This window comes from Onychostruthus taczanowskii, unplaced genomic scaffold (assembly GCF_017590055.1).
Source record: "Onychostruthus taczanowskii isolate IOZ18803 unplaced genomic scaffold, ASM1759005v1 scaffold24, whole genome shotgun sequence".
NCBI lineage: Eukaryota > Metazoa > Chordata > Aves > Passeriformes > Passeridae > Onychostruthus > Onychostruthus taczanowskii.
Window position 1 is genome coordinate 9,300,332 of NW_024499684.1, and position 21,713 is coordinate 9,322,044.

Below are 21,713 nucleotides of genomic sequence, written 5' to 3' on the forward strand. Positions count from 1 at the left end.
TCCCCTGGGACTCTCAGAGTCGATGGAGTTTATTACCTTAACGTTATTTCCTCTCTCTGAAGGGCAGCTTTTTGGCAGTGCTGCCTTGCAGACAAGGACCCAGCCCCTGGCAGGGGCAGGGTCTCGGCACCGCGATTTGTTTGGCCAGCGGTGGGAAGGGAAGCCCCCGGCACAGCCCCCAGCCTCTCAGCTGACAGCGGACAAGAGGGAGAAGGTGGATAAGGGCAGGCGGCTTCTCCCAGCTGAGCTCCGAGGGGAAAGCAGCGGCGGGATTTCATTTGCCTGCCTCTTAAGGCAGTGAAGTCTCCATCCCCTCCCACGTTCCCTCCCCAGCCCTGACCCTGTCCGGCGCAGGGGTGGTGGGACCTCAGCGTTCGCTCATCTGGAGTTTCCCAACGAGCCGTAAGTCCTTATCATGTTAGAAAATCAATTTTCCCTCTGGCTGTTTTATTGGTTGCCCTGCCAGCCCTTCTACATATCCGGTAGAATTGCTGCCAGGAGAGATTTTTGGGGCTGTATCCTGCTCTGCTGACATTCCCCTGATGGGGCAAAGGGGCTGAGGTGGACTGGGGAGCTGACGGGGTTGTTTGCAGATAGGAAATGGGGCAGGAAGCACTTGGGAAGCCTAAGGGAGTTTAGGTGGAGGTTTTGTGTGGTTTTGCAAAGGAAAGGCGGTGTCTGGGGCAGGATGGGTGCAGGAGTGCAGAGCCGTGGAGATCAGCAGAATCCCAGCACCCTGACACCAGTGGGCAGAGGGAAAATGGGAGCAGGGGGAGCAGAGAAGTTGGGAAAGCATCCCACAAACCTCTCCATGTCTCCACAGCCATGAATCCCTATGTCAACTGCTCCAGTTCCGAGTTCCCCCTGCCCCGGCAAGACTTCCCTGTGGAGCCCATCAGCCCTGATCTCAGCAACAGGACTCACCCAGAGACCTTTTTCGACCCTAAGGATGCCAACCTGACAGAGGAGCAGCTGCGGGATAAGTACCTGGGACCTCGACGGTCCAACTTCTTTGTCCCAGTCTGTGTCATTTACCTGCTGATCTTCTTGGTGGGGGCTGTGGGCAACACGCTCACCTGCATCGTCATCCTGCGGCACCGGTTCATGAGGACGCCCACCAACTACTACCTGTTCAGCCTGGCCGTGTCTGACCTGCTGGTGCTGCTGCTGGGGATGCCTCTGGAGCTCTACGACATGTGGAGCAACTACCCCTTCCTGCTGGGGGCCAGCGGCTGCTATTTCAAGACGCTGCTCTTCGAGGCCGTCTGCTTCGCCTCCATCCTCAACGTCACAGCGCTGAGCGTGGAGCGCTACATCGCTGTGGTGCACCCGCTCAAAGCCAAGTACGTGGTGACCAGGAACCACGCCAAGAGGGTCATTGTCACCATATGGGTCTTGTCGGTCGTCTGCTCCATCCCCAACACCAGCCTCCATGGGCTGCAGCCTCTCTACGTGCCAGGACGGGGGCGGGTGCCCGATTCAGAGATCTGCACCCTGGTGAAACCACGCTTGACTTACAATCTCATCATCCAGGTCACCACCATCCTCTTCTTCTTCCTGCCCATGGGGACCATCAGTGTCCTCTACCTTCTTATTGGCCTGCAGCTCAAAAAAGAAAAGATGCTGGAAGCCTTGGGAGCCAAGACTGGCAGCAGCCACAACTGCCACAAGCCCCAGGGGCAGAAGAAAGTCAGGAGGAGGCAGGTCACAAAGATGCTGTGTGAGTTGGTGCTGGGCATGGCAGAGCCAGGGACTATCTCCCAAGGCAGTGTTGGGAGGGTGCTGGGGGGAAACTGAGTCATGGGCAGTCCAGAGCACCACAGCTGGGTCATCCCAGAGGAAGGCTTGTGGGGTGTTGGGGCAAAGGCAGATCTGGTCTGGCAGACCTGAGTCCAGCAGTAAGGACTGCTTGGGCCAGCTCCCTCCAAGCCATACTATATCCCCTCCTCGAGGGAAGTGCAGAGTGAGAAAGAGAAAGATGGGTTGGGGTGGGGGAACCCACTCCCCATCCCTCCACCCAGACTCAAATTCTGGTGGCAGTGGCAGAGTTTCCAGAAGGGCAGCACTTCTGCCCAGCCCTAAGCCCCTGTGACTCTAACAGGGCAATGACCCAAGGCTGGATTGAAACATCCTCTTTCCCACTGCTCTTCGCTGTTGCTCCCCTCTCCAGCATGGTTCCCAGAGCCTCTGGCCCCCTTCCCAGGAGTGGGAGCTGCCTGCCCTTGGGTAGCTGCCTCTCCCCAGCATGCTGACCTCCACACCCTGCCAGTCCCATGATGGCACAGCCATGGCACATTGCCCAGCCCAGTCCAACAGCATGGCAAAGCTGCTTCTCTGCCACCTCCCAGACAAATGGTAACTCTGCTTTCCAAGGCACTTGGGCTGGGGACAAAGGGGGACCTGCCCTGCATGCCACAGAGATGCATTGTGGCATGGGTATGGCAGAGGACCCCAGGACTACCTGTACATATACAGACCTATTCCCTTTCCTTTCCATCAGCAGAGCTGGGTTATAAAACAAAAACAAAAACAAAAACACAAAAACAAACCAAAAAAAAACCCAAAAAACAAAAAAAAAACCAAACCAAAATCAAAAGCAGAGCACAAGGAAAGGTCTCAAATAGCTCATGCTCCTTGGACTTTGCCGGTGAAGGTGGCAGGTTTCTGGAGGCTGGGTGCCAACAGGGGAGTGAGTCCCCCAGCTGTGCTGCGTGGCTGTGACAGGGCCAGCTGCCTGCCAGTGAGGAATGGAGAAGTGCAGCACAGAAGGGCCTGAAGTAGCACTGGCAGGAGATGGAGGGAGAAGATCCTGTCCAGACTTCCAGCTCTTCCATGACAAATCCAGAAGGCACTGAGGGGACCTTTCCCCTCTCCTTCTTCCTCTCTCTCGTGCTTCTCTGCTATGGCCAAAGCTGAAATGGGGCAGTGCTTGGCCAGGGACTGGAGATCTCAGTGGGGTTGGTAATCCCCATCTCCCCAGTAACACCGGCTCCTTGTCTCCCCACAGTCATGCTGGTGGTGGTGTTTGGCATCTGCTGGGCTCCCTTCCACACCGACCGCCTCGTCTGGAGCTTTGTATCCACCTGGACCAGCAACATGCTCCACATGTTCCAGTACGTCCACATCATCTCGGGCGTCTTCTTCTACCTGAGCTCGGCTGCCAACCCCATCCTCTACAACCTGATGTCCACCCGTTTCCGGGAGATGTTCAAGGAGGCGATGTGCCGCCCCGGCCGCCCGCCGTGGGCGCGGAAGCCGTCGCCCAGCGTCACCCGCGCCACCACGCGCAGCACCGAGTGCGAGCCCGCGCCCGGCGCGCTGCCCCTCTCCGACGCCGAGGAGTACGAGCTGGAGGGCACGGAGAGGGGCCAGGCCACCACCCACGCAGTGTCCCTCTGCTGAAGAGCGGGAGGACAGGGAAGGACCCTGGGATCTTCACCGCCAGCATGCGTCTGACTGTGGCACTCATCCTGTGGTGGGGAGCGGGGCAGGAGCGAGGGGAGATCCCTGCCTCTCTGTGCTGTCCCACTGGGATGGAAAGGTTGGTGGTATCAGCAGCACTGCTCCATGAACAGGGTGGCAGTGACCTTGCTGTGTGCTGGATGCATAGCAATGCATCCCAGTGTCCTCAGCACCAGGCCTGGCCAAGGCCAGGGCATCCCTTGTGGTGTGGGGACAGCTGACTTCTATGTCAGGGATATGTCAGCAATCCCTAAAAATATTCCATCCCTCCCGGCCCAGTGGGGTGAACCTGCAGGTGCTGGAGCCAGGGGCTTAGGCATCCCAGGCTGTTTTAGGACACAGGGATGGATGGGTGTCCCCAGAGGTGTTTGCACCCGGGCTGAGATTCAGGGCTGTGTGAGACGTTTGCACGGGATTGTGGAAAAATCTCATGGGGAAAAAAAGATCTGTGGGTGCCTTCTTCAGGGCTGTCTGGCACCACTGTAACCCTGATTTTCTGGCACATCTCTTCAGTGGTGCTGGTGCCTGGCTGCAGGGTGCTGGTACAGCTCCTTGCTCCCAGCCTTTCTCATGCCCTGCATTCCCAGCCCTTTGAGGGTAGGGGAAGGAGCACGGCTGCTCCCTCCAGAGCTGGAGTCTGGGGGGGAAAATATGGGACAAAGGGATCTCCAGGCTGTCTGTAGTGTCAAGGCAGAACTCCATAACTCTCTGTGTCACATGAATATGCTCCCCTCTCCCCTCTCTGCCCAGCATGTGCTGGGTGCCAGTCTCTTCTTCCTTTGCCCACCATGGTCACCTGAACTTGTGGGGAATGTGGGGAACCCGCCTCCATCCTTGCCCTGCATGGGCTGAGCCTCACTGAGAATTAAAAAAAAAACCACTGGCCTGATTTGTGCCCTGCTTGTGTCCCCTAGCACCCAGCTCTGCTCCCAGCATGGGACTGAGCCCAGGCCATGATCCTGGGGAGGGGGATGGATGAGCCACGTGCCAGGGTGAGGGACACCAGGACTGTTCCACCAGATCTCCCTGGGGCTCTGCTGCTGCGGTGGGTCTGCAGGTCCAGGGACACTGCGGGCATGGCAGGGAGGGCACAAGTGGGATGTCTGCACCCTTCCTGGCCCCTCAGGCTGAGCTAGGGCTGGGGCCTGTGCAGAGGGACAGCTGCCTCTGGAGCCATGGCCATCAGTCCTTCCCCAGGCACACGGCTTGGAAAATGTCACCAAAATGCCAGGGAGTGTGGGCTGGCTGGTCACGCTCTCCCAGGCTGGAAGGACCCATCGATTTCCTGTCTGAGATCAATGCTGCTGCCTTCCCCATGTACACCAGGTCCTGCAGGAAGAAATACTGAGGATCTGAAATGGGAGCTGAGGGACCGCCCAGGCAGTTTGAGCTCTTGTTTTGCACTACTTACTCAAGCCCAACTCCCTCACAGCCAGCTCTGCAGGCTCCCCTGGCTCAGCACCACATGGCCGTGCCTCTGGTCAGCATGGGCTTGCCTGGGGCTTGCTTGAGCAGAAATACTGGATGGGCAAGCCGCAGGCAGAGCACTGGCAGCTGCTACTCTGCTTCCAGCCCCTCCTAAGCACATTGCATGGGACCATAGCCAGGCCAGTGACCAAGAAGAGGCAGGGCTTGGGGCTTGCACACTCCCTCCTGCCCCCATCTACCCAGTCCCTAGTTCAGAGGCAGTGCAGCTGGCTTCCCCTGCTCCCCATCCCACGGCCAGCTCTGCCATGGGCAAAGCCCTTCCTTGACCCCTGATGGTGCTGCTGGGTGAGGGTGGGCATTGGGCTGCAGTAACTTTGTGTTTCAGGGTCCTGCTGACTGCTTGCAGCTCTCTCTGGAGGATGTCAGAGTGACCGAGGGCATTGAGATCTGTGTATTTCATCCTCTCTGTCTCTCTCTCCTGTCAGTGATGGTCCTGGCAGGGCACAGCACCCTGGCAGCCCTGTGGGGCCCCTTGTGGCTGCTGCGTGGGTGGAGGTGACTGATGCCTCCTTGATGACCATTATTGCCCCATCTCACTTCACCCAGCTGCTTCCTCACCACAAATCTCCAGGGAATGGCTTTTTAATAGGCAGTCAATAGTATTTTATAATGCAGTGACAGACGCCTCTGTGGAGTTTTGGGTCCCTCGTACTGCATGAGGGCAAACTTGTCCTGCTGCTCCTGAGCAGCCAGGCTGTGCAGGGATACAGCTGTGGCTGCTGCAGCTCAAGTGCCTTGGCCAGTGTCAGAGTGTGTCAGAGTGTGTGTTCCCAGGGTTTTTTTACAGGATCCTCGTTTGCAGCACAGCTGGGATGGAGTCCAGAGCAGCCAGAAAGGTGAGGCACTGGCTTTGCCTTTATCCAGCCTTGTGTTCCCAGCTGCCCAGACATCTTCTGGCTTGGGACTCCCCGTCCTTCTTGGTGTCCCCAAATTCAGACATCTTCTGACCTGGGACTCCCCGTCCTCCTTGGTGTCCCCAAATTCAGGTATCTCCTGACCTGGGACTCCCCATCCTCCTTGGTGTCCCCAAATTCAGATATCTCCTGACCTGGGACTCCCATCCTCCTTGGTGATCCCAAATTCTCCTCCCTCAGACAGACAAGGGGAGTATGCAGCTGAAGCCCTGCTATATTGGGTGATGGTGCTGGGGCTGCCCCACCACCCCCTCCACATGCACAGCTGGACTAGGATCACCCTGGAAAGCATTCCAAAATCTTGTCAGAGATGGAGCTGCAGGGCAGCTGGTGGCAGTTCCTGGGTGGATCTGTATGGGCAGACTTTGGTGCCCTGGCTGGGTTTGGATGATGTGGAGACTTCCCGGGTACCACATGCCAGCTGGGCTCCCAAGAGATGCTGGAATCAAAGGCTGCTGGACAAGTCCTTTAATCCTATAATTAATGAATGCAGGAAACCTAATAAAAAAGGAACTGATCTCCTCAGGGAGAATGGTTTCATGAAGAGCATTTTACACCTCTCCACCACTGGGAAGGCAGTGGATGATGACTCCTTCCTGCCTCAGGCTCACTGCAACCCCCAGGAAGGGAAATGATGCTCCCACTGCCCTGAGCCCTCAGGGCCAGCCTGGCTCCTGCCACCCTCCCAGTATAAATTAGAGGGATTATTCCTCCCAGGGAGGTGATATAGAAGCAAAGGGCCCTGTGGGATGGGGAAGGCAAGGATGGGCAAGTCGTTCCCACTGCTCCCACCCCTGTAACTGGCCAGGGGGAATGGTGCTTCAGTATGGTTGGGCCGAAGGAGCATTCCAAAACACTGCCTGGGAGTTAAATAAATATTTCAGAGCCCAAGGGACCCCAGATGGGTCAGAGCAGAGGTAAATTGAGGGGCCAGGACAGGCAGGGAGCGTGTGGATGCCATTGCTCCGTGTCTTTGCTCGGAGCACGGAGAAGCATCTCTCCGTCCCTGCAATAGGGAGCACGTGGTCAGGTTGGGCTCCATGCCACCATCTCCTCTCCAAACACTTTGTTTCTGAAGAGCTGTTCCCCAAAACGTGTCCATCTGTCCTCCCAGACTTATAGCAGCTTCTGTCCAACTGCCAGCTCCTGCCAAATCACCTGCTGCTGGCTGCAGGAACACCCTCCTGCCCCGTGCCAGCTCAGCTCCTGGAGCTGTTTCCCCCCAGGCTGCTGCATGCCCTGAGTGACACAGTGTCTCCAGAGATTCCAGTGAAAAGATTTATCACCACAGCTTTGGGGATTAAAAAGCAATTCATCTATGAGGCTGCCCCAGCCTTGTAAGGCTTTTTTTTTGTGCTGTGATTATTTGCAACAAGCATGGGGTGGGGTTTTTTTTCCTTTACAGAGCCAAACTCAAGTTTTACAGCAACTGCCTTGTATATCTGTAGCCATGATAAATGGCTCCAGAGTGTGCCAGCGGATTTTTTGCTGCCCCTTTTCAAGGGAAAATGGTTTCAAGGGGAGGGTTGTTTTTCCCTTCCTTCACACAGTCATGGGATGGGGAAAACTCGTACAGTGTGAATTTGGCAAAACCACTGTGAGCCTGGGAATGAGCAGTCCCTGTCTCGGGCTGGGCAGGGGGGCAGGTTTGGGCTGCCCAGCCATGGATGCAGCACAGCAGCCTTTCCCACCAAGATCCCAGCCTTTGTCAGGGGAGGAGGGAAGCAGGAAAATGTAGATGTCAGGAAGCTGTGCTGGGTTTGAGCTTAGGCTGCTTTTTGAACCATATTTCATTTGCTCCCCTTATTCCAGGCTAGTGGTGGTGGTGAAAAGCCAACACATAGTGCCTGCAGATGGTGATGGGCAGGGAGGCAAACGGACAGCAAGGAATCACAGAACCATGGAATAGTTCAGGTTGGAAGGGACCTTTGAATGTTTCCTAGTGTATGTGTAGAATTGGATTCTGCTCCTCAGGGACACCTCTGGGCTCAGTTTTTAGGCCCGTACCAGAGGCAGCCCATCTTCCTGCCTGGCTGCTCAGTGGCTTCCCCAAGAGCCAGGATGCTCACAGAAACCATCTCCCAGGCAGGCACTGCAGGGAGGCTGGGAGCAGCGTGGGGAGCACAGCCCAGCCAAGGTGGAGGAGCTCAGGTGCAGCTCTGGAGGCTCAGGCTGACTCAGCAGTGCTGCACTGTGACTGTCACCTGCACTAGGGACAGTCTGCTCCATGTCACAGCAAACTCAACAGCCCTGCAGGGATGCGGCCATGTGCAGGGAAGTGATGGGGTCCTTGCACCCCAGCTCTCCCGACCTTAGGGCACACAGGGGGGGAAACACTGGAGCTAGAGGGACAAAGGGCATCTCCAAGAAGTTGTTCTGTGTACGAAATCCTGCTGGCAGGGTGAGGGGAAGGACAGAGTGCACAGAGCCATTTCCCACAGTCTGGCAGGGACAATTAAAGCCACTGGGCACCTTCACAGGCATCAGCTGGGGCAGGGTTAAAACCCCACCACGAGGGCTTAGAAGAGAGAGGGGCTAGCCCACATCTCCTGTAGCAGCTGTGGTTGCTAAAGATGGCAGAATTTATGTCAGAGAAGCCAGTGTGATGCTTAATTTTGTTCATGGGGACACAGAAGTGAGGAAAGATAATTAGCACTGCAGTAAGTGGACTAAAGTCGTCTGGATGGCTGAGCTCTGAGGCAAGTGGGGACTGCTAACAGCTGGCTGTGAGTGCTGGCAGGGCTGGGGGAACTGGGCTCAGGGCCCTGAGACTGACCTGGAGGACAGCAGTGTGCAAAGGACAGGCTGTGCTGAGGATCCCCAGCTCACATCCCAGGGTCTGCCCTGGTCCCCTGGGTGGGATGTGGGGGATGGGGGGGATCAGCCCTCCGGGTCTCGTTGGGGTGGAGAAAATTCCAGCATGAAGAGGAATGCTGGGAAGCCCAGACTGGAAAAAGCTAAATTTTATCTGGTGTTCCATATCTCTGCTCCCTGACCAGTCCCTGTTGTCTCTGCCCAGGCTTCCAAGGGCAATGGTGTAGTACCTCAAGGGGAAATGCCTCCTTATGAGCCATGTGCTTTTCTACAAGGTCAGCTCCTCTTCAAATATGGTTTTGAGGGTGTTTGCTTCTGCTAAGGAGTGCTCTGTGTTAGAGCCAGGAAGGGAGCAACAGCCCTTGCTCCTCCACTCCGCCATGCCCAGGTGGAATTTCCCCTCCCTCCTGGCAGTGCTCGGGCTGAATCTCTCCAAACTAAGTTTGAATGAAAACAAGTAAAAACCAGGGTATGGACCCAGGCTCAGGGCTAGACTCCAGCTGTCTCCACTGCAACGTTATTACAGTGGCAGACTTTAATTACGTGGGTTTATCACTCTCTGTGCTTATCATGGCAGCCAGGGCGAGTTTGTCTTCTCAGTTCAGGACTATTTAATGTGGCAGATTGGAGAAAGCTGTCTGAGAGGACTGGGAGGCCAAACTCATCTTTCTTGTTATCTTTCCTGGGCGGGTGGAGTGACTGTGTCACATTAATGACCATCTCACATTAAGGATGCTGAGACTGAGCATGAGACATCCTCTCCTGCCCACCCCCGGAGCTTGCACCAGGCACAGGATGGTTCCAGCTGGCCCTGGGGCTACAAGCCAGGTTAAAAGCTGTATTTCACACAGCAATCAGCCTGGGGCTGCCAGGATGGGAGGACACAGGTTCCCAGCAGGTATTTGGCAGAGACTGATGGACTGGTTCTCCAGACGTCTCCATGCCCTGGCAGGGCAGGCAGTGCCTCAGGGGCAAGAGCTGCCAACAGGCGGCAGAAAATGGAGACACAGACATAGATCTGTTTTTCCTCAGCTCCTGTGCCTGGCCTCTTCCAGGACAGCTGATAAAAACTCTTTATTGCCTGAGATCTGCTTGTACCAGCTTGCAAAGAAGCCCAGCAGCACTGTCCTCCTTCATCCCCAGGCAGGGAATGTTCCTTGGAGGAGGCAATCCCTGAGGGGCTCCCATGTGTCCTCCTGCATGGCAGCAGCCTCAGCACACACTGGGCTGTCCCCTCCCCAGACAGACCTCACTGTCTGGGGCACTGCTTTCCGTGTCCTGCTTGCAGGGAGAAGCATGAGCCCTGAGCCCTTTTCTCCCTTCCTGGCATTTCCTACCATCCCCATGACTGCATCCCTTCCCATCCCATCCCATCCCATCCCATCCCATCCCATCCCATCCCATCCCATCCCATCCCATCCCATCCCATTCCCCCTCCTTGGCCATCTCTGGCCCAAAGCACCCCCTCCCCTGCACACCAAGCCCTCCAGCACTTGGCTTGTTTAATTCCTTTTAATTTCTCATCCTTTGCTCAGAGCAGCTGGGGCCAATTTGCTGCTGCTGTCACCAGGAAGAAATCGAGTTAATGACAAGAAAGACATTATAATTTAGGAGACCCATCCAGCCTCGCTGCTGTATTAATAAGAGCAGGGAGGATATTGCTGCTGCCTGCTCTGCTCTTGTCTCCCACACCTACAGCCCCAAGCCATCCTGGGAGCCAGCTGGCAATGCCAGGCTCAAGCTGACTTTTTTGCATCGTGGCTTGCGAGCTCCTTGCTCCTCTGGTGTTTTCCAGTGATTTCTGCTCTTGCTAAAGGAAGATCCACATCTCTCTGCAGCTCTTCACTTCTCCAAACTTATCCTGGCCTCAGCTCCAGACCTCTCTGCCGGCGCTGATTTCAACAACCGCCTTGCACAGATGGAAAAGCAAATGGTTTGAGCTGGGTTTCGTTCCTGTTTTTCTGTGGCAATCCCGACCGACAGGCGGTGAGTCCATCTGGCAGGACCCTGAAACACAGCAGCAAGTGCTGTGCTCAAGCATCATCTGCAAGATGAGGGCTGGGTGAGGACTCCTTCAGGCCTTCCCGTGGAAGAAGGGAGGGAGATAAGATGCATTGCTACTGATTTAGTCAAGGATGGTTGAATTAGATGTAAAAAAGCAGCAAAAAAGCTAAAAGAAAGAAAACAAAGTAAGTGTAATAATTGGGCTGAAAAGCACCCATTTGCACCCAGTGGGGTGGGGTGAGTGTGACAGTAGAAGCACTGAAAGGGTTTTCTTCCTAGTGCAATTTTTGTCTCTGTGCTGACTGTCTTTGGGCAGTAAGCACAGAGGCATAGCTGGGAGATAGAACAGTTTAACCTGTTCCAAAAGCCAGTGGTTGCAGTAGGAAACCACCTACCCTTGGAGCTGAGATTGGTGAGCATATCCTGTCTTGTCTGTCTGTATCTGTGAGCATCTCCTCAGTTGTTGGGAGGAATTCTCTGTGTCTTCTTGCTGTTCCTCCCAGCTCCTGGCCTGCTTCCTTGCCCCAGAAGTTCAACATCTCCCCAGCCCAGCAGCTAGAGAGCTGAACAGGTCCTTTGGCTAACACTGGTACAATTTTATCCTGCAGGTGTGTGTTGGGAGAGGCTGGGGTCAGCAGTGAGGCATCCTCTGCATTGTTCATGGTTTCCTCTCCAAACCCACTAGAAAGAGGTTTGGGGATCTTCAGCCCCATTCAGGATGTCCCAACACTCAGCTTTTCTGTCACAGTGATGATTCTGGTCCCTGTGCTTGAGCCAGGAATAGGGAGAACAATTTAAAACAACAGGAAAGACCAGGCCAAGCAATCTGGTATCCCTTTGATTTAATAGCCAGAGCACCTCCAAGCACAGACATGGTCCCACTGCTCTGCCAAGGGACTTGTTTCAGCTGTGTCCCCTCCTTGCTGCTGAGGGCAGGTCCCCTCCTGTGCTGCAGCACCAGAGGGTGTGAATTCACAGCTCACCCACAGCAACTGCTTTTGGTAGCGGGGACACTCGTGAGTGATGTGGCCAGAGGGCACTTGCTGGCACCTTCAGGACCTTCTGCTCTAATTGTCCCTCCTCCAAGAGGCTGCTCTGTGCCCCACAAAACCAGGCTTATCACACAAGAGAAGGACTGAACTTTTTTTTTCCCAGAAAACAACAAATTTTTGCTGTGAGCCGCCAGGTTGCTGCTGTACCTCTGAACCCCCCTGTTCCTGCCTTCACTCCAGACCCTGTGGTGGCAGGAGCAGGATCTCCTTTCTGCAGGTGAGAGCAAGGGCAGCAGAGGTCGAAAAACAGGTCCTGATTTTGTGCCCCTTTGGTCTGAGGCACTGGGCAAAAGAGAGACGGCTCAGTATGAGTAAGCAAAGTGTGACTACTCCTGCTTGGTGCATTTCTGCACCCTCCAGTCATTTCTGTGCTAAATGCACCTTTCAATACCAAGAGGGTGAAGCCCAGGCTGCACTAACCCTGCAGTCGTGACCGTGCAAGTACAGCCTGGTGCTCTTTTAGCCTCGCCAAGGTTTGCCTTTGGCTGGTTTTCCAGGGCAGGGACCTGGGGATGCACTTGTCTCCTCTCTCTGTGTTAGAAGTGGGAACAGCTCTTAACCCCCCCACACTTGGCCAGTCTTCAGGACCTTTTCCATTGCCCCAGCCTGCTTTTGGCCAAGGCTTTGGCAGGAGATGGTTGATGAGACCAAGTTCTGTGTTAACCCCTGCACTGCTGCAGGTGTTCATGAGAGCCCAGGGCAGTCCTGGACAGAAACTGCCTTTCTCCTCTCTGCACAGGCAGCCTTCACCCACCGTGTGATGGGGCCAAAGAAAACCCATTAAAACAGAGAAATCTGGCACCATTGTGGCTGGAAATGTTTGGAATTTCCCTTAAATTTCCTCTTTTTCTTCTGGACCTTTCTCCAAGTGAGATGTCCTTTTGCAGACAGGTTTGCTCCCTCCCAGGCTGTGGCTCACCCACTGGGGATCTTTTATCACCTTCAAGGTCTGGAGGATGCTGGCCCTGCAGCAGGAAGCACTTTGTGTGGAGGAGCTGGGTTTCCCTGGGAGTGATACTCAGAGCCAGGGTGAGGATCAGGCACAGGATGAGCCCCAGCAGGACCAGTTTGGGCACTCCTCAGCCCAAAGGCACAGGGTGATGCCACCTGCACCCATTTCAGCAAGTTTAGGCACGAGGCTGTGAGGCTCCCAGCCTGGAGGGTGCAGGGTTTGGCACCCACAGTGGGGATGATTCATTCTGCTCCTGAACAAGGGTGCAGAGCAAGCACTGCTCCACAGCACAGCCCCCCAGCTCTGCCCATCACTCACAGGCACATCCCAAAGCCTCAGAGCAAAGGAGTGTGGAGGCTGCAATGTGTTCCCTTCCCCTCAGGAAATGCTTCTTTCCTAATAACCCAACAAACCCTTACGGGGCTGCTGTACACACGTGTGTAGCAACATAGCTGTGTATTCTCAGTCTCAGAAAGGCTTTTCTAGAGGAAATGCAGCAGCTCACCCAGTCAGGGCTGCCTTTCCTGGGGAGGTGGGACACTGGGAGCACCACTGCTCCTTCTCCCCGGGCTCAGTGTTCACCTTCAGATAAATCCAAAGCACCGGAGGCACCTCCTTCCTCATCCCTGAGGCTGTCAGAAAGCACCTTCTTTCTTTCCAGACTTATTTTTTTTAAGACTCTGTAAAGAAATATACTTAGAGAGGTTAAATTTCAAACCATGAATCAAATGTTTGGGAGAATTGCAAGCTCAGGAAGATAAATCAAGCTACAAACAGTGCTCAGAGGTTATTTACCCACTGAGAATGACTGTGAAATTCACTTTTTCCAAATGGCAGTGTATCCAGGGAGCCCACCCTCCCAGACAAGGCAGAAGGTGCCAACTACTTGTAAATTATATTCATGGACCTTTTATTGGGCAGATGCTGCATTATTGGACTATGGCACAGGGCAGAGGAAGTAATGAAGGCAAACGGAGCAGAGCCACCAGAAAAACAAATCAAATAAGGGTTTGACAGCATGATCTGTACTTGGATTTGCTCAGAGAAAATTGAAAGTGCTTTTGGTTTTCATTCTGGAGGTCAGGAAGGGCTGTGTGGGCTCCCCTTTTCCTTGGGCAGGGAGTTGTTGACATGGGCTTGAGAGCTTAGGTGGAAATTTTGCCTCTGGTGCCTTTTGAGGCCATGCCTGCTGTGTCTCTGAAGTGGCTGCAGGTGGGGTAAGCCAGCGTGCCACGGCTGGAGGGACAACCTCGATCCTGGGGAGGTGGAAAGGAACTCAGCAGAGGATGGTCTTGAAAAGGGCTGCTCTCCCCGTGATGCTGCAGGTCCTTCCTTCCTCCATCCTCTATGAATGGCCCTTAAGCATCCCCCCTGTCCACGGGACACGGGATTCCTGCCCTGTGCTGGGCTCTGGGGTCCCTGCAGGTGGGAGGCAGTGCAGCTCCATCCCTCACTGGTGAGACCTGCCCTGGAAGTGCGCCGTAGCCACGGGCACAGCACGTTCTGAGGGCTGACTGCTCCTCCCAGCACGCAAATCAGCCTCTCCAGCTTGGAGCACTGCTCACTCAGCTCACTTTTATGTGCTTAATCCCAGGCAGTGTGCAGGCTCTGCCCTGTGCTCCACATCATGTGCATAATAAATAGGCAAAAGCAGACGGCTAATTATTGGGAATGTAGAGCCTGGCAGGAGGTGGGCAGACGTTCTGGGGCCTTTGCCATGGCTTGTCATAAAAGGGTTGTACTGCTCAGATTCACCTTCCTGATCCCATGGCTGACAACATCCCAGAGCTGTGCTGGGGTCAGCACTGATGCTCAGAGCCCAGACTCCCCTCCCACTGCCATGGCCAGGGGGAGTCCCCTGGGATATGGGCTGTCCCCTCCTCCATGGTCCTTCTAGCCCTTCCCTGTTCCCCTGCTCCCTGGGATGAGCTCTCACTCCTGCAGGCTGTCACGGCACTAATTCAGTCCCCGAGGTTTTTCACTGTGTGCTCCCATCCCATGTAACTCTCGTGCTCCTCAGGAGCAGCTCGTGCCCCTTGCTTGCCATGATTTAAGCGATTATTAATGCATTAGTGTTGGGCTGCTGAACCATAATGTCTTTATGGTCAATAGCATTAAGCATTTAATTACCCAGAGGGATGAATCGATGGGCTTCTTTCTTTGCTCTACAATTAAAACTGAGCAGGAGAGATGCAGTGCAATTTTCAGTCTGCTTTAAGCTTCCTCTGCCATTTCGTACACAGGGAGATGAGCTGATGGCTTGTACAGCATGGGAAGGAGAGGACTTTTCCCCAAGAATCCATGTTCTTGCCTCCCTCCCAGGATGCAGACATCATGATCACAGCTTGCCCAGCTAAATGAGACACCACTGGGTCGTTCAGCACTAGGTTTTTCAGGTCTGAGGCACCAACAGTGGGGAAATTATTACTCTGAGTCTTATTTTTAACTGTGGTCGTAGGAAGTTGCAAAGCAATGGTTTCATCTCACATCCTGCAAGTGGGAATTTCTGTGGTGAGAGCTGGTCAGCGAAACAGCCCAGTGTGCTGCTGGGATGAGGCACAAACAGTCTCAGAGTGGTCTGGGCTGGAAAAGCATTTTCAGCTCCTACTTTGACCTCCTTTTGATGGAGCTTGCTGCAGGGGGGCAGATGGATGGTGAAATTGGGATGGGCTCAGACTCCCTGACTCCCAAGCTCTGACCTCTCCCAGGCTCACAGGTGTTCTGTACACCTTGACACCTGCCCAGGTCGCTTCAGCTCTGCAGGCACAGTCAAGTGCAAAGTAACCCTTTCCAAAAAGCTCAGCCCATTGCTGGACCATGCAGCCACGAGAGCTCTTGGGGTGGCTGTTCCCTCACAGCAGCAAGCTGGGACAGGGCCTTTACAAATTCCATGGATGAGGCTCAGTGGGCAACTTTAGCCAGGAGAGCACAGGACAGAAGTTCTCAGGGGGAGTGATAGAACATTTTCCACTGAGCTTAGGAAGCCAGCCAGCACTTCCCACTGGCACTGATGCCTGTTTCCTCGAGCAGTTTTGGCTCTTGCTCCCTGGCAGAGGCTGGGACATGCTACACTGGGGACACGTGTGTGTTTGTGTGTGTGTGGCTCTGCTCTCCCTGATGTTATTTGGCTCTGTTCTGGTGCTGGGTGAGGACACGGGGCAGCCCCAGGTTCGCCATGCCATGCTGCCACTGCCTTTGCTGAGTGATGGGGGCATGTGGCTCCCAAGCAGGGATGAGCTCAGCCTCTCGCTCAGATACAAACACAAAAATAAACTGATATCACAGAAGCTTCTGAGTTGGAAAGGACCCACAAGAATCATTGAGTTAAATTCTTAAGTGAATGGTCTGTATGGGAATCAAACTGGTGACCTTATAAGGGGAGTGAAGAGAGACTCCTGCTTTTCCAGTTTGAACTCAACAAAGATTCAAATTATTTTTTTTTTTAATTTTTTTTTTTTTTTTTTGGATTGAGAAGGAAAAAAAGGAAAAAAATTTCCTCTGGTTTGGGTTTGTTCCAGGCAGAGCGTCTGCCTTCCACGGGCCCTGTGCCCAGGAGCTGCTGTGAAATGGAAATAGCCCAACACAGGCCTGGGAGCAGAGGGAGCTTCCAGCAGGTAAAATGGGAACAAACTGAGACAAAGCCCCAGGTCACTGCTCCGTGGGCTGTACCCAGGGGCAGATGTGCTGAGCCACAAGAGTGTGCAGATGTTTTACCTGAATGCCCTGACAGCCATCCCTGGAGACCCAGTGCTTGTCTGGACTCTCTTCCCTATTGCCCCAGCTCTGGGAGATGAACAGCATGCACAGAAATGCCCATGCAAAGAGGAGCTTCCTCCTCTGGGCTGTCTCCACAAAGGTCCTGGAAGCCTTCCCAAATGCTGCAGGGCAATGCAGGAAGATGTGCAGCTGCATGGAACCGTGACATGCTCTGGCTGCTGGCCTGGCATTGCTGAACTGGGATCACCTGTAACTTCACTCCAGACTGACTTCCCTGGGTTATAAAGGGTTTGCATGCATTGCTTCAAAATCTCACTGACTTTCTCCACTTGGAGATTCTCTACTCCAGTGGAGAGAGAAGGCTGCTCCCAAGGTCTCCTCTCACCACCCAAATTGCTGCACATCTCCCAGTCCTGGTTTGTCTTCTTTATCTCACAGCTACTGCAAGTCCTCTTCCTGTCCCACTTTTCTCTCACACACCCTTTTTTCCAGGGCTGCACTTGTTCTCCTGCTGAGCAGATCCAGAGGGGAGTCCACCTGGCTGGGAGGCTCTGGGTGGCTGTGGGGGCTTGCTGGGGGCTCACAGGCAGATCACAAGGTCCTGCTGCCAGCTCCAGGCAAGGGGTGCTGGGGAGAGGAATTGGCCTGCCAGAAGGGACATCTTAGGGGAATTTCCTTCTGGAAATAAACATCCCCTTTTTTTCTGCAGTGTGCCAGAAATTATCACTACAAGGAATACTTGGAGGTCATATGGAGAGTAATGTACAAAACTCCCTGTGAGAGTCACCTGTAGGCTTCCTTGTCCATGAACCCCAGGAAATGGCCCAGGGGTGTGCTGGGTTATCCCCCAGCATCTGCCAGAGTGACAAGGGATATGCCTGGCCCCAGGGGCCCATGCCAATTCCTGCAGCATCCCACCTCAAGAAAGGATACTTTCCAGAGAAGAAATCCCATACCCTGCCAGGCACTGTTGACTTTCATCCCTGCAGGCCAGCGTGTCCCAAGATGCTCATTTCCAGGCAGAGGACATGCACTTGTCTGTGACTACTTGAATTAAGTGCCATTTGTCACAGCAAGCCCTGCACCCACTTCATACTCATCATCCTTGAGGACTCTCCTCTTGGCACAGACAGGGGGATAATGAAGAAAAGACTTAATTAGACTGCTACACAGCCCCATCTCATTTTCTGTCCTCCCTTAATCAGGGCCTGGGGAACAGTGCAGTTGGGAAGAGAGAGGACAAGCCCTGAGTGCCTGGTGCTGCTGGGTCACCATGCATCAGCTGTGGTACCTGCTGGCAGAGGAGCACCATGGTGGGGTGAGGTGGGCACCAAGAGGAGAAAAGGACTTGCCAGTGGAACATGAGGTTGTTAAAGAGGTTTTGAACACCACCTAGGCCTGAGATTGGTAAATTTGCTTTTATAGTGGTTTTTTATTTTCTTTTCTTTTGTTTGGTTTAGTTGTTGTTGGTGATGGTGGTAGTTTTTGGTTTTTTGGGTTTTTTTCGGTCACCTTTGCCATGCCATACACGTCAGGGCACTGCTCAGACCACACAGCAGGTGATGTCAGGTTGGGATGCTCAAGGACACATTTCGTTGCTTTTCTAGCTCGTTTCCCTTTCTCTGATCACCCACTGGGTGTTTGCTGGAGATCCCTGACTATTTTTTGGCAGCTGGCCTGCACCAGCCACAGGTAAAACCCTTCCTCTCCCGACTGCACTCGGCTGTCATACCCGGCGAGTTCCCAAGGCGCCCCGGGATGTCCCGGGAGCGATGAAGGAGGCCGGGCGGGATGTGGCGCTCGGGGCGGCCTTTGGGGCAGCCGGGTGTCCCCGGGGCTGGCACCCGGGACAGGCAGCCTTTTGTCACCATCTAGTGGAAACACGCCGCCGCGACCGGCCGCAGCTGGGCAGGGCTTTGGGAACCCCCACTCGCCTGCTGGGGCTCCTGCGGGAATCCCCTCGAGCCTTGCCTCGCAGCCCGGGGCAGCAGCAGCCGCGGAAGGCTCGGGAAAAGCACAGGGGTGAGCATCTGCTGTGCCAGAAACTGAGAATCCATGGCAAATCCCTCCTGGGGTCTCCACCGAACCAGCTAAATTCCCTTTAACTGTGGAATTATATCAACACTTCCAAGCCACAGACATGCAACAACAAGAGGCAGCCATAAAAGGCCATAAAGTATATTTACTGCACAAATAGAGCTGTCAAACCTGCTCTTTTGGCAAAATTACCCTTCTAACCGATGCTTCAATGTGAGACTTCCCTCGGCCTTGAAATTCCCGGAGCTGCCTCCAGAGGAGCTGGACTGTGCTGTGCCACAGCAGGAACAGCCCTGCAATGTGCTGTGTCCCAGAAAAAGGCTGGCCTTGTTCCACTCTGGCATCATCCTGCCCAGTGCTAGGGCTGAAAAATCCTGGCCACATACGGGATACAGGGAACAGCCCAGCCTAAACACTGTCATCTGCAATGTCCTGGCTGCTTTCCTCTCCGCAGTATCCTGGGCCCTTTTTGGCCATAACAGCAGCTGGCAGGGTTGGGCCATATCCAGATCTGCTCAATGGTGCGTGGATAACAGTGCATGGATTGACACAGAGCATGGATTGGTACAGAGCATGGATTGCTATGGAGCATGGATTGATATGGAGTATGGATTAACACAGTGCATGGATTGACACAGAGTGTGGATTAACATGGAGTATGGATTAACACAGTGCATGGATTGATGTGGAGCATGGATTGCTATGAAGCATGGAACGACACAGTGCATGAATTGACACGGAGCATGGATTGATATGGAGCATGGACTGACACGGAGCATGGATTGATATGAAACATGGGATGACACAGTGCATGCATTGACATGGAGCATGGATTGATGTGGAGCATGGACTGACACGGAGCATGGATTGGCACAGCCTCGTGGGCAGCGCTGGCTCTCACTCCTCTGTGCTCCTTCCCCCAAACGCTGGGTTCTGCTGCAGCCTCAGAGATGCCAGAGGCAAGGACAACCTTCCAACTCACTGCTGGGGACAGGGACGGAACACAGGCCATACTGACAAGTCCCCTGCCAGGGCTGGGAACCAAGACTGCCAGCCAAGCTCTGTGCAGATCCCACTGCTGGCCCTGTTACTGGACACATGCAGTGTCCCAGCTGCCAAAACTGCCCTGGCTGAAGCAACAGTTGTACCTTTCTCATGACAAACCAGCCTCCCACAGCACGTGGAGGAACCAAGGCCAGCCCCAGCACAGGCAGCAGAGCTGTTCAGGCAATCATGGTACATCACATGCATGGTGAGGAGAGTGCAAACAGCTCTTGCTGTTTAAAGTTAAAAAGTTAAAAATCATTTTCAGGTCTCTCTGTCTTCCATTCCATCGCTCTGCATCCCCTTGGGCCACACTTGGTCTGTGTCACTGCTTCCCCCATGCAGTGTCCCCACTTGGGGACAGCTCTTGCAGCACACAGTGGGACATGAGCCACACATTGCAATTTCACAGGCAGGGCCCAGCTGCCCTACACAAGGGGTTCTCCCAGGGGGGATCCCCATCTGCCTGCATGTACAGGCATGTACAGGAGCAGGGGCAGTATCCCACTCCATTCCAGCTCCTTCCCTTCCCATGCTGGCTGATGGTGGCAGGCTCTCCACAGGCTTGGCTTACTCCTGGAGAGGCTGATTGATCCCATCCCCTCTCAGTGAGCAGGTGCCTTTAACTATGGCTCAGCTTGCCTGGAAACTGCCTCTCCTTACCCAGCAGAGGAGAAAGAGGCACTAGGACAGCCTAGGAGCCAGGTACATTGCCTCACCCACAGTGTGTCCCTTGCTTCAGGTGGCACTGAACAATCCTGGGGTGTGCCCCCGAGGGCATCAGGGCTGTGCAGGACAGCATTCATCGAGAGTCTGCATTTTTATTCTCGGGCTCACTAGGATCTCATGTTCCCCACGTCAGGTGCTTTTCTCAAGTAGGCCTTGGAAGAGCAAACTGCTGGAGTCACCCATGCCTGAGTCAGGAGCCCCCGGGAGCCGGCTGGATGCCCAGTTTGAAGTGGAAGGGGAGGTAAGGCAGTGGGGAAACCCCAGCAGTGGAGGTCGCTCTGTGTCAGGTAGGGGCAAGGCAGCACCCAGCCCTGCCAGCAGAGTGACAAGTGAAACAGGGGTACCCTGGGGTCATTTCTACCCCGACTTTATAGCCACTGGGGGAAAACTCCACAGGGAGAAAGGTGGTGTCTTTTTGCAGTGACTGAATTCAAAAGCATCCACCAGGCAAGCTCAGGCTTATTTTTTTCTTCCACTTTGGGTCTTTTCCCCCAGCCAAAAGCAGTGGAGCCTGGCAAGTGCAGAGCGCTCCTGTGCCAGCTGCAACCTCAGCAGCAGCAGCAGCAGCAGCAGCAGCACACTGACCGGCTCCTACGGATGCTTCTTCAAGCTGCTCACGGGTGCTCAGCGCCTCCCGAGGGTCGGGGAGGGACGCGGGGCCAGGCGGAGCTGGGTGGCAGGGACAGCGGAACGCAAAAGCGTGTTCGGGCATGGTTGCACACCGGGCGACGAGCTGCCGCAGGGCCAGCCGGGACTGCCGGGGAATAGCAGCGTGTCTCCCGGTGCCGGGACTTGTGAGACCCCCGGGCCATGCCAGAGCCCCGGGAACCGCCGGACGCCCGGGCCATGCCAGAGCCCCGGGACGCCGCCGGACCCCCGGGACCCCGCCCGGCCCCACCACGTGGCCGCCGCCCGCCACGTGCTCGCCCCTGGCCCGGCCACGCCGCCCAATGAGCGCGCAGGCGCCGAGCTGCCTCCGTGCCATTGGCTGCGGCCGAGTCCTCCCGGGCGGGCGCTGCGTCCCCCCCCGCGCTCGCCCCCCGCCGCTGGGCCCCGGGGCTGTAACGCGCCCTCCGGTTGGCCGATCGCAGGGCGCCTGCGATTGGCGCGGCGGCTCGAGGCGCCGCCCCGCCGGACGCGCCCGCCCCGCTCCCGACACAGCTCGGCCGCCGCCCCTGCGCCGCCAGGCACCGCCGCCATCATGGTGAAGATTACCAAGGTGAGGGCGCGGGGGGCGCAGCCGCCGGGCGGGCGGCGGGCGGACGCCGCCATGACGGTGCGGGAGGGTGCGGATGGCGGCGTGTCGGGGAGGGAGCCGGGCCGCTTTCTCGCCGCCGTGCGCTCGGGCCGCGCGGTGGCTCCAGGCCTGCTCTCGCTCGCCGTGAAGATGGCGGCGAGGGGAGGGGCCGCGGGCCGGAGGCAGCGGATTCCAGCCGCCCCTTGTCCCGCTCTGCTCCGGGCGCCGGGCGCGGGCGGGAGCACAGGGCATGGATTGATATG

At 55.4% G+C, this 21,713-nt stretch overlaps 2 protein-coding genes across 2 annotated transcripts in view; both read left to right on the forward strand.

The window, feature by feature from the left end:
- Window positions 1-285: 285 nt before the first annotated feature.
- NMUR1 (neuromedin U receptor 1) lies at window positions 286-3,402 on the forward strand. Its single transcript, XM_041405979.1, has 3 exons — window positions 286-402; window positions 824-1,720; window positions 3,008-3,402. The coding sequence occupies exons 2-3, from the start codon at window positions 826-828 to the stop codon at window positions 3,400-3,402; spliced, it is 1,290 nt and encodes a 429-aa protein (XP_041261913.1). The 5' UTR covers window positions 286-402; window positions 824-825.
- Window positions 3,403-21,323: 17,921 nt separating this feature from the next.
- Window positions 21,324-21,713, forward strand: part of NCL (nucleolin) — a 7,186-nt gene continuing 6,796 nt past the window's right edge. Inside the window, exon 1 of the mRNA XM_041405954.1 lies at window positions 21,324-21,432. Coding sequence (XP_041261888.1) covers window positions 21,415-21,432 — 18 coding nt within the window. The 5' untranslated portion in view covers window positions 21,324-21,414. The remainder of the gene's footprint in view (window positions 21,433-21,713) is intronic.

What these genes read in the sequence shown, in the direction of transcription:
- NMUR1 (XM_041405979.1), top strand. Translation starts at nt 826, where the DNA reads ATGAATCCCTATGTCAACTGCTCCAGTTCCGAGTTCCCCCTGCCCCGG. An exon ending in GCAGGTCACAAAGATGCTGT is followed by an intron (nt 1,721 to 3,007) that starts GTGAGTTGGTGC and finishes GTCTCCCCACAG; the next exon opens with TCATGCTGGTGGTGGTGTTT.